Raw genomic sequence first — 13,542 nt, 5'->3', positions numbered from 1 at the left:
TTTTTAGTAGAGATGAGGTTTCACCATGTTGGCGAGGCTGGTCTCAAACTCCTAACCTTAAGTGATCCATTCTCCTCGGCCTCCCAAAGTGCTGGGATTACAGGCATGAGCCACTGTACCCAGCCTGTGTATTTTTCTTTCATGGGTAATACTTTAATTAAAAGATGTGTTGTTGTTTTTTAAAGCTAGTCTCCTGATCAAAACCTGGTCTCACAGAATTGTAGGGACTAATCATAAATGGACTCAGAAAAATAAGATATTATAAGGCAAAGAATATCCACAGTATTATTTCATCTTGCTAAATGTAAACGACGCTTATCTCTGGATTTTAGATGACATTTATTTTCTTTTCGCTTTATTTATTGTTTCATTTTTCTACAATGATCACATGTTACCTGTTATAGTTGTTTTTTAAAATAAAATTTGGTTATGATAAGTTAAGATAAGATAATGAGAAGAGGGTTGGCATTCAAATGCTTTAGCTCACTATGTCCAAAGCAAGCCCTGGGTGAGGCTCTGTTGCTGCCTTTGTCTCTACCGGATTCCTGGAAGTTGGAAATGGGTGAAGAAACAGGGGATGCAGTACAAACACAGAAGGTTATCTATACAGAGGTCATCTATACATCCATAAGCTCAAGGTCATCTACACAGAACAAACTTGGAAGATATAGGAAGAGTCAAAGCTTTCTTGATCCTGGCTGGGACACCTAGACCTACACCCCACTAAGACCCTCGGCTTCACTTCTAATCCACGTGTCAGTCTCTGCCACCTTGATTGACTTTTCTTTTAAGTTTCACCTTCATGGGGTTTACCTTTGCTAAATGAGATGTTTTAATGTACCCCAATGCTGCATTTCTCGTGTTCTCCCTCTCTATGATGATGCCACTCAAACTTTCCATACAGCAGCTGCTCTGCATCCTCCTAGCCTACTAGGGTGATGGTCCTAACTGGATGATGGGCTCCTCTCCCACTCATCAGAAAACATCCTATGCCATTTAATAAGCCTGACTTTTCCCATCTATGAATCAGAGAAGGATAACTAGAAAATCCCTCTTCAGGCTCATTACGGAAGGTGGAAATTATCCTTCCACGTGGAAGAACTGAGTTGTGAATGATTTTCCTTTCCTATGGAGCTCCAGAGGAACATCCTATATGTCCCACAAATCTAAAAGAGGAAAAACTGGGCCATTGTATTTTCTCTTTGGTACCATAAGCTTCCTTACAACACAAGTGAGTCCAACTTGTGAAAAGAGTCATCTCCATAACTGCTCTATTAACTAGCTTATGTTTATTGAGCACTTTTGTTTTGTTTTGTTTTGTTTTTGAGACAGAGTTTCACTCTTGTCACCCAGGCTGGAGTACAATGGTGCAATCTTGGCTCACTGCAACCTCCACCTCCTGGGTTCAAGCGATTCTCCTGCCTCAGCCTCCCAAGTGTCTGGGATTACAGGTACCCACCACCACACCCACCTAATTTTTGTATTTTTAGTAGAGACGGGGTTTCACCATGCTGGTCAGGCTGGTCTTGAACTCCTGACCTCAGGTAATCCACCCGCCTCAGCCTCCCAAAGTGCTAGGATTACAGGCAAGAGCCACCACACCCAGTCGATCACTTATGTTTTATCACATCTAATTTTCAGGGTCTAGTCCTCCCCTAGGCCCTATAAAATAGATTCTACTCATTCATTCAACAAGTATATATTGTACTCTTATTATGTGTCAGGACTATACTAAGTGCTGGAGATGTGAGAGTCAACAGAAAACAATGTTCCTGACTTCATGGAGCTTACAGTCTGGTGAGAAGACACATACAAAACAAACATAAAACTGAAATTCTCCCAAGCACTAAGATGGAGAGGCATCTGGTGCTGAGAATGGGCAGTCAAGCAAATAAGGAAATAAGGTTTGAGGCGAGCTCTAAGAAATAAGTAGAAGCTAACTAGACAACTAAAGAGTAGACAAAGGAAACAGCTTGTGCCAAGGCCCTGGGGCTAGAGAGAGGTCAAAGTACATGCAAATCAAAGATCAGTGTGGCAGTGGTCAGGGAAGAAGGTGGTATCAATTCTATCCATGGTCTGCCTGATATCCTATACTCCAGAGCCAGAGTTCCTAACCATTTCAACCTCTCCTGTAGAGGTCTAGCCCAGTCACAGAAGCTGAAAGACCACAGCTCACGCGCAGTGAAGAGAAAACTTTAAAGACTTAGGTAGGGGTGTTGCGTGCGATTTTCCTAAGGAAGGCTTCCAGGAAACGAATGCAACCTTGAAGACTTGCAGGCATTGGCAGACAGGAGCTAGAAGACCTCCCCTAGATCCTTAACACGAAATGTAGGCTTGACGCAGAAGCCTCTCTTCTTACCCCAAAGCAGACAGGTGAGAGAAGTTTCGTGACAGGAGTAAGCGAACTACAACCCCGCCCCCGCCGTTCCTGCCCCACCACTGCGGCGGCGCGCGCCACGTTCCGGAAGCGGAAATGGACAAGAGCTCAGGGTAGGTTTCTCAAGATGGCGGCCTTCAAGGGTTTGGTGTCCGCCTATGGGGGGCTTCTCCGTGGGCTCCTAGCGGGCCCGGCAGCGACCAGCTGGTCTCGGCTTCCAGCTCGCGGGTTCAGGGAAGGTGAGTCATGCGTACCAGCAACCTCCTGAAGTTAAGAAGAGCGGCGGAGATTGCTTCCGCCAGCCCCGGTGCGCCCCTTCCTCCCTTTCCTTCGTGCGATTCTGAAACTTAGGCGGTACCGGCTCCCCAGGCGTGCTTAAAAGCCCCTTCCAGACCCTGGTGCCTTATCTTGAGCTCCTGCCCCTTGTGAGTATCCTCACGAGACCGAGGAGGACGAAGAGAAAGCCTGCTTACTTAGCAGGAGCAGAAAAGAAACCTGTCCCAAGGTTCAGAAAAGTTTCGGAAACGGTTTTCTTGTTAATTCTCCCTTCTATATTCTCCGAATCGCAGTCTCTTTTATTAAAGAGTCTCTGGATCACGAAGGAAGGCCATCTGGGTACCCTTCCCCCCCCCCCCCCCGCGAGCCTCCCTTTCCACTTTCTCTTCTCAAAATGCTGTGATCTGATGGCGGCTTTCTCTGCCCGGGCCGCTAGTCTCCCTGTGAAGGGGAGGCCAAAGTGGAAAGGCCATTGAATAGCTGAGACATAGGCAAATGCAGAATGGTAGTTCAGCTTTTCATTAATCTTAATCTGAGAAAGCGGCCTGAGTCGAGCATCAACTGAGAGCTTACTGAATGCCAAGTGCTATGCTTCAAGCTGTGAAGGAATTCTGGAGACAGAAAATACAGCCCTTTTTCTGAAAAGCTTAGGTTCTAATGAGATTATGTATATGCACACTCCAATAAATGCAAGTTAGCCTTTTACGTGATGAAGTACAGGGAGACTCAGTTACTGGAAACAGCAAACCCAGTTGAAAGTTTTCATAAAGAGGATGTGTCTTGAGCAGGCTCACAAAAGGATGGAATCTGGCGGAGAGTGAAACGGTCTTTTAGGACATAGCCTTCCTTTGTGTACTCCTGGAAGCAGGAAAGGATGAGTGATGTGCAAAAGAAGAGATGTGGGGTTTTTTGAGGATCTGGCATAGTATTGGGCAGCATATCCTTTAACGAAAGCTGAGAAGTATCCAGTGCCAAAGAGTGATCATTGTTGTCAGAGGGAGCAGAAAAGTCTAAAAAGAAGAGCCTAATGAAGGGGCCATTGGATTTGTCTCAGAGGAGGTCTGTTTGTAGCTTTCAAATAGCAATTTCAATAGAGTGGCAAACAAGGAATCCAGTTTGGAGAATTGAAGGAGATAGTTGATGAAGAAATGGAAATAGCAGGTATGTTTGAAGAATTCAGCCCGTAAGGGGAGTGTTTGCTAGAAAAAAAAGTCTGGATACTGCCTGGTTAATTTATCCATTAGTAGACCCATTAATAAAGACACTAAAGAAATCATGCAGATGATAGAAAGAATTTGGATGTCTCATCTGTTCCCATGCTGCAAAATAGGCATATTTCCATACCATTTTGGGGGAGTCTACCAAGTGTCAAACACTATTGGCTACAATTTGCATATTCTTTTGAAATTCAGAGTTGAGGCAGATTTTGCTATCCAGAAAAAAAGGCAAGAGGAATCATTTTGTTTTAATAACAAATATTTGAAATTAGACTTAAAGAATTTTTTCAGTTGGAGAGTTTGTGAAATGATGGACTGTAACCCAGGTACAGTGGTACATATCTTTAATCCCAGCATTTTGGGAGGCCAAGGTGGGAGGATCACTTGGGCTCAGAAATTGGAGTCTAACCTGGGTGACACAGTGAGAACCCCTGCCTCTTTAAAAACACGAAAAATGGAGGGACTGTAAATCAAATGGGTCTCTGAAGTCCTTCATCTAAATGTTAGGTTGAATTAATGTGATTCTACATGAAGGCATTGCCATATTCTATATTCTTAAGACTCACCTGTCTTCAAAGCTTTTAAATGAAAACATTTTATTTTGCTATTCTATCCATTATTTGTAAGGCATAAAGTATTGTACGTATAGCTAATTTTGACTAGTCTCAGCTGGTATATGTGACACTCAAACAATATTGTACACATAGAATTTAAAGTTGTGGGAAAGAAGCTGGGTCTCTTGCTGAAAATATTCAAGCATCTTTTCGAAGTATCAGATAATAATACATGATTTTAGTCAGCTTATGAGGACTGAGCACCAATTTTCCTGTCTATGAAAACTTTCAGTCTAAAGCAGTGATTTTCAACTGGGGGGGCAATTTTGTCCCCCAGGAACAATTGGCCATGTCTGCAGACATTTTTGGTTGTCACAACTGGTACTACTGGCATCTGGGGGGTAGAGGTGAGGGATGCTGCTAAACATAATCCACAAGTCAGTTCCCCACAACAAAGAACCTTCTGGCCCAAAATGGCAGTCCTGCTGCTGTTGAGAAAGCCTGGTTTAAAGTTTGACCAGAGAGATACACAAAACCAAAAAAAGATTATTATGGAAAAAGCAAGACTGAAGGAGGACAAAAATAGAAATTGTGACTTTCTGTGCCTGCTTCAAATACTGTGCAAGGTTTTCCACATACATTTATTCAGTCTTCTCAAAAACACCTTAAAGGTGGATATTAACTGTCCTCATTTTTATAAATGAGGAAATGCAGTCCCAAGGGGTTTAATAGCTTGCCCAGCATCCAATAAGTGATGGAATTGGAAGTAGAGCCAGCCCTCTTCCCTCTCCACCAGTAACATCACCTTGGTATTCCATGGCAGGGCCTTCCTTGTTCCCTCCTTCCCTGAAAGCTCTTAGCAGTTAACTTGCCAAAGACCGTTTAGTGCCTTTATGGTTGGCACTGCCAGATTTAGCAAAGACTATGTTGGATCTCATTCCTCCCTTATCCCTCTCAGAGTCTTTGTGAAGGAAATGTATTTAAAAAAAAAAATTATATAAATTGTCATGATCTATCAGCCACTTAGAGAAGGGTATATTGAATTGAGCAAAGGCCAAAGGGAATTTGCTTCATCTCTTTCAGTCAGTTAAGAAGGCCTTCTGGAAGACCTAACATTTCAGACAAGGATATGCCTGAAGTATATCCTTCAGGCATATACTTGAAGGATAGGTAGGTTGGGCAGTCCCGTATAAAAGCTTTGAGAGAGGAGTGAGTTGACGTCTTTAAAGAATTCAGGGGACATAGTCCAGAGTAACCTGCTAACTCCTCATTCTGAAGCATAGGTCAGAGGAACGTTCCTTGAGGGGTCCAAGGGAAAGAAAGGGAGGTGATGAGGGAACCAGAAACTTCAATGGTAGAATTAAAGATGAACTGGAGGAAGCAGGGCTTGAGGCAGGAAGGTGTTTGCGAAGGTGGTCAGTGGCCAGAAATGCAAGCACACATCCCAAACATGGTACTCCTCTCCCTGACCCTACATAAGACTATTAGGGCCACTGCCCAGCCATCAGTTACTCCAGTCTTTCCTACTCTGCTTGGGCCCTGGTTTCCACAGATCCTCTCCAAGAGGGACCTTGGTCTCTGGGCACTTCAGCAGTGCCCTGCACTCCTCATCCTTTTTCACTTCCTGTTTTACTAAGCAGTTGGGTCTTTACATGGTTGCAGTTCACTATGTCTGTTCATGTGGCCATCAAGGTTTTTTGCATTTTCCATGTTTGTTGTTGTTGTTTAAGAGACAGAGTCTTGCTCTGTTGCCCAGGCTGGCCTCTAACTCCTTAGCTCGGGTGATCCTCCTGAGTAGCTGAGACTATAGGTGTCACCCCCTCTCCTCCTTTTGCATTCACTGCAATCTCACCACAATGCCATTTGTTCCAGACTATTATAATTCAGTTATCTTGGACTCCATCCTAGGCAAGTATTTACTGAAGTACTCAAAGGACCTTTTTACGAGGCATGGACTTTATTACAGTCAAGTTCCCATACAGAGTTTAGTTCTTTTCCTCCTCTAGGGCAAAGACTGCGGCCCCTATTCTACTGTAACTCTCCACAGTAGGTAGAACGAAGCTGTGCAGTCCACAAGTGCCCAGCAAATGTGTTGCCTCATTTGGGACAGATTATTTCATGTGTATGAGAAGTGCTTATCTGGAAAGATTTTGGCCCTTAGTTATAGTTTAGAAAACTGCTTCATCTCTTCGCTTAGCTTACTAGATACTGCCGTATCTCAGAACACAAGGGTGATTCCATCTTTTTCTAAACAAGTTTTCTGTTAGTGCCTAAATCTCTCAGTCCAGCTTTTCTTAGCCACCCCCACTTCTCTTGAATAGGGAGGCAGCCAGGAACAAAATGGATCTCAGGTTTTGTTTGGTTTTGACACATTTTTGTATGCACGCTGTAAATCAATACTATTTTGATTCCTATCTCCTCTTTCCAGAGGCTTAAAATCTACTAAGGGCCTCCCTAGGCTCCAACAGGGCCTTCTCCCCCTGCACTAAGACACCACCCTGATCGATGTCAGTTCAACGTGAGTTCTCAGGTCATTCCTTCTGGTTTGACAAATTGTCTCTGTTAGATAAGCATCTGCCTATTGTTTTACCCACTGGCTTCTAGTAAGATGATTCGCTGGCTCAGGGTTGCTGTGTGGAGGGGGAGCTTGTGAACAGTGGAGCTTGCCATGGGCTTTGATCTGTTTTCCAGGGGCCAGTGGGATGACTTCAGGGTTTGGTACTTTGCCGGGAGTGATGTGTGTTTTGTTAGACTTGTTTACCTCATGGTTAGGACCCAAGTGCCTCCACCAAGCAGGGAACCACATGTTTATCCACTTGTGTTTCAGGGCATTGTTCTTCTGCTGACTCCAGTGGTACCAGAACGTGTCTCTCCTTTTGTTTCCTTTGGGGATTCTTGGAAACTTTCCCCCCTACTTGTTGCTCAGATTAGGTTGTCTCTCAACTTGGTTTTTGCAAATTTGCAGAGTTGCAGGGTGCCGGGAACCCTTACTGGACTGGGGATGTGCCGTCCTCCTACCTCCCTTCATTTCTCCCCATCCTCCATTTGTAGGTTGATTCTGCAGACTGACGTATTGCAGTGACCTTCCCTCTGCAGCTGTGCTGGCTTCCAGACTGAGGACCATGTTGAGTCTCACCCAAATCCCATTCTTGGGTTGGTCTGTGTTCCGTACAAGTAGATCTGTGTGTGGGGTGACACATTTTCTTTTACATTGAAAAACCTAGGTTGTCTTTGAATTGATTAATAACTACAGTGTTCTCTAGAGAAAGCCTCAGGGCTTTTCTAGTCATTGTTATTCCTTTGTATGTCTGGTGTTGGACACTGAGAGGCTGTCAGGTTGGTTGTTTTGGAGCAGTGAGTATGAATGGGTTGCCCAGAAGACAAATAAGGGACAATTCCAAGCAGTCTGTGTCCAATTAGGTGTTGGTCACAGAGCTCAGTGATCACAGATGCTGCCATGGACCTCTGGTTGGGTTACAACTGCCTTTTGCCTTAGATGGTCCCTTCTCTTTTTATTGGTGTGTGTGTGTTCGAGATGGGGTCTCGCTCTGTCCCTCAGGCCGGAATGCAGTGGCATGATCATGGCTCACTGCAGCCTCAACCTCCTGGGCTCAAGCAGTCTTCCCACATCACCTTCCCAAGTAGCTGGGATTACAAGTGCATGCCACCATGCCTGGCTAATTTTAGTAATTTTTGTAGGATTTTGCCACGTTGCGCAGGCTGGTCTCTTAACTCCTGAGCTCAAGTATTTCTTCCCACCTCAGCCTCCCAAAGTGCTGGGATTACAGGCATGAGCCACTGTACCCAGTCTGGCTTCTGTCTTTCTAAAGAAACTGTCAGCAAGGGAGTATCTCCAAGAACTATCTGATTATATTAGCCGAAATGTGGGCTATTGGCTCGGTTCTTCTTTGAATGATGGTTGAAGTTGTCATTCTGCATCTTGGTTAGGTAAGGTAGTAAGATAGGAAATGTATTTAGCCTGACAGATGTGTGCAACTGGTTGTCTTGCCTTCAGGTTCTCTTCTGACTGCCTCTCCTAAATAGGCAAAGCATGGAGGGCATCCCTCTCCGTTTGGAATGGCAATACTTGAAATTCTTCTTGGACCCAGTATCTTCATGCTCCTTATTCCTACCTGTCCATCAACCCTCTCCAGTATAGATGATAAAATGCAACCCTGCAGGGAGGAGAGGATTTCACTCACGACCCTCACGATGTGTTCTAGGAGTGAACTTGCCTTTTTGCTCATTCACTGGGTGCCACTGGAATAGTGTTAGTTCAGTGCTGTATCTTACATTGTTAATTCTTCAAAGCAGAAACCATTCTTATCTGATTCTCTTTGTGCAGGAACACACACCGCTTGGGTACTTTTGAAGGTCTTTTACATACCACTACCCTACCCTCTTTTATTGCTAGCCACTGTAGGACAGGATCTGACCAATTCCTTTGGATAGAACCAAGATAAATCTTTGCATAGAAAGGCAAAAACAGTGTGGAACTCCTTAATCCCATACCAGAGAGGTGATGCTACCTGGGCATCCTGGGCTTGCCCCCACCCCGCCTCAAGGGCATAGAGCCTTGGCACTAGTGGGGTGAACCCTGCGTGCTTTCTGTTCCAGGTGGAGACCATGAGAGAGTACAGACGGAAGGCTGCTTTTTTCCAAATGTGTAGAATTTGAGCTGTTATTTGAAACTCTCTGTTCCTTATTAAATGGCTGACCTAATTTTTCCCCCTTTATCTCTGTAGTGGTGGAGATCCAAGAAGGGAAGACAACTATAGTAAGTATCATTGAGTTGGCCATGTATAACCTCTTTAACACTTGCAGCTGCCTGGCCGCTCCTCTGAGGGAGGGAGGGGCCCAAACTGGACGCCCAGCTCCAGGATCAGCTCCCTCAGTGACCATAAATCCCACAGTCTACTATTTTTCAAGCTGTGCGCTATAGTGTGGTTAATCAGGAACAGTTGCTATGCCTGGGCTGAGGTATCTGCTCTTTGATTAAAGTGGCCTTTTGTATAGCAAGGTCTCAGAGGCCTTTGCTGATAAGCTCTTTGGCGGGTGATGAATCAGTTTCCCGATGGGGAAACTAAGGCATTATTGCACGCCTAGAGAGCCAAAGTAAGTTGACCCAGAGCCAAGAGCCTGGACCTCAGTTCCTTTCTTTTCTGCCTAGAATGACTAAACTACTCCTTAAATGATGCATTTAAAAAGTGACATTCTCCCGGCCCTGGCCTTACTAGCTGGCGCCCTGGCTTGTCTGTTGGTAAGAAAGTTGGAACAATTCTTCATCTACGCACTCCCCTCTTTCGTTCCCTGGGCCCATCCCGCCTCCCTTCCTTGGGGAGTCATGGGGCCTAGATTATCCTATAATCCTTAAAAGACAACAACGTTGTTTTCACATGGCCTTCTATGCCTCCAAGAAATCCTCAGCGACTCCACAGAGCTCCCAGAGGCCTCTGTAACTTCCATGTCAACCAGAGATTTAACCCTTTAGGTAGCCAGCCAAGCTCAGTCCTTCCCAAGGCAGTCTTATTCCCAGGACAAGTCCATTAGGTTTCCCCCTAGAATGCTCCCTCTGCCTTTCCACTACTTAGCCTCAAAACAGTTCTTTTTAGGGGACCGCCCCAGTCCCCTTAGGGTACCTTTTAGGCTTCTTGATTCAAAGCCAAAACAAGCATTCACTCTATAAACTCCACACTGGAGGAAAGAAATACATCTGACTTTTGAGTATAAAGAGCGTTTTTCATGTGGGTCATGAGTCTGCTGTTTGTAGAATAGATGTGGAGGCATTGTGGCCTATGAGAGCCCTCAGGGGAGGGAAGAGCCCATCCATGCCTTTAGCAGCATGGCCATGGCTGACTGGGTATTATTCTCTCCCCTATGAAATAAGATCAGACACCTACCTCACTAGATTCTGGAGGTAAAGTGAACTAATATATGTGAACCATTCTTAGCACTGAGCTACACATATAATGGGGAGTCAATAAATGTTAATTCTCCCCACCCCCAAACCCCTGACCCACTGCAACCCTCCTCCCAAGGCCTACCATGTACTTGGGAATTTTCTGTAACATCTCAGTTTCTGGCATAGTTGTGATTGCCGTGGCAGAAGGAGGGTAGCTGTGCCCTGCACGGCCAAGTAGTACTTCCAGCCCCTTTCCCCTGTGCCACTTCTCCCCCAAGAGACAGTGTTGCTTCCCTCCCAAAGCCTCTCAGACCCATCCCAGCCTCACTCTCATAACCCATGGCCTCAGTCATCAAGGCTCTCTAAACTCCCCTCTTGCAACTGGAGCTAATTCCCAGATCGTTGGTTTATTGCGCTTAGTAATTCCAAAACTATCACAGGATACAGCAGCGATAGGGAGGTCATTTCACACTTGGCCTCAGCATGGTTTAAAGGTGGCATCCAAAATGATAAAAGCAAGGAGCATGACAGGGAAATGTATCCTCCCATCTGTATCGTGTTAGGTTTTCCTTTCTTTTGTTTTTTTTTTTTTTTTTTTTTTTTTTTTTTTTGAGACGGAGTCTCGCTGTGTCTCCCAGGCTGGAGTGCAGTGGCGTGATCTCGGCTCACTGCAAGCCCCGCCTCCCGGGTTCACGCCATTCTCCCGCCTCAGCCTCCCAAGTAGCTGAGACTACAGGCGCCCGCCACCACGCCCGGCTAGTTTTTTGTATTTTTAGTAGAGACGGGGTTTCACCATGTTAGCCAGGATAGTCTCGATCTCCTGACCTCGTGATCCACCCGCCTCGGCCTCCCAAAGTGCTGGGATTACAGGCTTGAGCCACCACGCCCGGCCGGTTTTCCTTTCTTTTGTAAGAGAGAAGGAGTGCCTGCATATCTGCTTATATGGCACAACCCGGGATTTTTCAGCCTTGCTATTCCTGGCATTTGGGGCTGAGTAATTCCTGGTTGTGAGGGCTGTCCTCTGCAGTGGAGGATGGTTAGAACATCCCTGCTAGATGCCAGTAGCACTCCCTCCCCCGGACATGACAATCAAAAATGTCTCCAGACATTGCCAGATGTCCCCTGGGAAGCAAAATCACCTCTGGTTGAGACCCACTGGCATAGCCTTAGCTCTGTAAGATAAAGCTGGGAACTGCAGTTTCCCCCTAGGAGGACATGTGGGATGGAAGGGATGCTTTCTTTGGACTCTATATCCCTGTGCCACTTGAAACTTTTTACCATGTGCATGTATAACTTTCCCCCAAAAGCCAGGGAGGGAAAAAAGTATAGTGTTCTGGTGCCTTTGTTTTTTCTTTTGAGAAGGAAAGGTAGCATTCAATTGATACAGCAAATCCCTCCCTCCCTCTTGCCACTGGTATTAAGTTCAGATGGTTTCCATTACCCCTGTAAGCCACCAAACCACATCCCTGTAGCTATCTCAAGGCCTAGCATACAGCAACTACAGAGTAAACACCACAGTTCAGGCAGAGAAACCTCTTAGCTACTCCCACAAGAACCCCCAAGGTAAACTTTCACCAGCATTCCCATCATTTTGGGGTTTGTGCAAAGATAATGTGGCTCCACGCAGGCCCTGTCTCTCACACTGGCTCTCCTTCTCTGTCTCCTAGATTGAAGGCCGTCTCACAGCGACTCCCAAGGGCAGTCCAAATCCTCCTAACCCCTCTGGCCAGTGCCCCATCTGCCGTTGGAACCTGAAGCACAAGTATAACTATGACGTGAGTCTGGGTACAGAGACACTCAGTTCTGTGTGTTGTGAAGCTCTCAGATTCCCTGGTTAACTGGAGCAGTGTCCCCCCGTTTTAGCTACTGCTGCATTTCATGGAACCACCAGAGATGGGAGCATTTTGTCCAGTTGTTCTCGACCCTGGCTGCGCATTAGAATCACCTGGGGAGCTTTAAAAAATAGTGTGATGCATGGGCTCTACCAGGTCCTCCCAAGCCACTTCGTAGATGTAGTCTCATTCACTGCAGCTCTCCCTCTGAAGAAGACCCATCACCATCTTCAGTAGCCTGGGAGACTGAGGTCACGGTGCAGAATCAGCCTCGGGGGGTGGGGCCTGAGCATTTTTTCAGTGCTCTCCCGTGGCTCTAATGAGCAGCCAGGGTTGAGAGCCACTGATTGAGTTTGTGGTCTGGTTGTGCCTCAGACCACTAGGGCCCTTAACTCAGTTCACAGGGGTTGTTCTCTTGTGGGATAGAATCATGATCTGGGTTTGGCTCTCCTCTTTTATGATGAAGGTGTATTTGAACAGACTTGGTTCTCACTGTGATCTGGGAACACATTACCCTGTCGTTCTGTATTGGAGCTATAAAGATACCTGATTGCTCAAGCTCTTCTAGTGCAGTCGTTTCCAGGGAAAGAAGAAAGTAGTGAATAATAACAACAGGTAACATTGAGTGCATACTGTGTCAGGCACTGAGTACTTACCTGTTTTAGTTCACTTCGTTTTCACAATAACCCTATGAAGTAGGTACTAGTTTCATCCTCATTTTACAGATGAGGAAATTTGAGGCATGGAGAAGCCAGTGAACTTGCCTCAGATCCCCCAGCTGGTATCAGAACTGGGATACAAACTCCAGGGACGAAAGCCCAGGCAGAGCCTGTGCTCCTAATGACTACACTACCTCCTCCCCAGAGATGGGGAGGGCGTGGGACTAAGGACACAGCCCTGGAGAAATCCTTACTTGTTCTTCAGAGCTCTCACTGGTAACATGAAGCACCCTATTTTTGGGTTTCAGGTGATTCAGGCTCTGGGCCAGTTTGACCTGTAAGTTGTCCCTATGCCCCTTTGTGGAATAGGATGACTAAAGGCAGAGATCCTGGTCAGGTGATAAGAGCAGGAGAAGCCACATGCCAGTGGGATCTGAACAGAGTGACCCAACTAATCTCGTGGGTTGGAAGCCTTGGCTTGAGGCCACCCTGAGGGATGGGGGGGTTCTTTCTGTCCTGGGGCCCTTCTCCTGATGGCCGCCTGGAGTAACAGAAAGCAAGCACACAGGCAAGGGGCAATGTTTCCAGCTGCTCACCATGCGGAAGTTAGTGGGGTTGTGGGCATCCTTGGAACCTCAGCTGCTGATAGGAAAGCAAACCCCACACCCGCCCAGCCACCGTAGGGCACTCTTCCTACCAGCTTTTTCCAGGAAACATACTTGGCT

General features: G+C 46.1%; 1 protein-coding gene across 29 annotated transcripts in view; it reads left to right on the top strand.

Annotated features, from left to right (window-relative positions):
- The window catches only part of MRPS18A (mitochondrial ribosomal protein S18A), a 564,209-nt gene that overhangs the window by 543,578 nt on the left and 7,089 nt on the right, over positions 1-13,542 (top strand). For 19 of the 29 annotated variants that reach the window (XM_050787011.1, XM_050787005.1, XM_050787009.1 and 16 more), the window contains exons 2-4: positions 2,488-2,616; positions 9,170-9,201; positions 11,994-12,101. In XM_050787011.1, the coding sequence (XP_050642968.1) occupies positions 2,505-2,616; positions 9,170-9,201; positions 11,994-12,101 (252 nt within the window). In that variant the 5' untranslated portion in view covers positions 2,488-2,504. Of the gene's footprint in view, positions 1-2,464; positions 2,617-9,169; positions 9,202-11,993; positions 12,102-13,542 lie in introns of those variants that run through there. The other 10 variants (XM_050787021.1, XM_050787025.1, XM_050787024.1 and 7 more) reach the window with 2 other exon arrangements.

This window comes from Macaca thibetana, chromosome 4, assembly GCF_024542745.1.
Source record: "Macaca thibetana thibetana isolate TM-01 chromosome 4, ASM2454274v1, whole genome shotgun sequence".
Taxonomy (NCBI): Eukaryota; Metazoa; Chordata; class Mammalia; order Primates; family Cercopithecidae; genus Macaca; species Macaca thibetana.
Note: the sequence above shows the minus strand (reverse complement) of the source record. Positions and strands in the feature narration are given on the sequence as shown.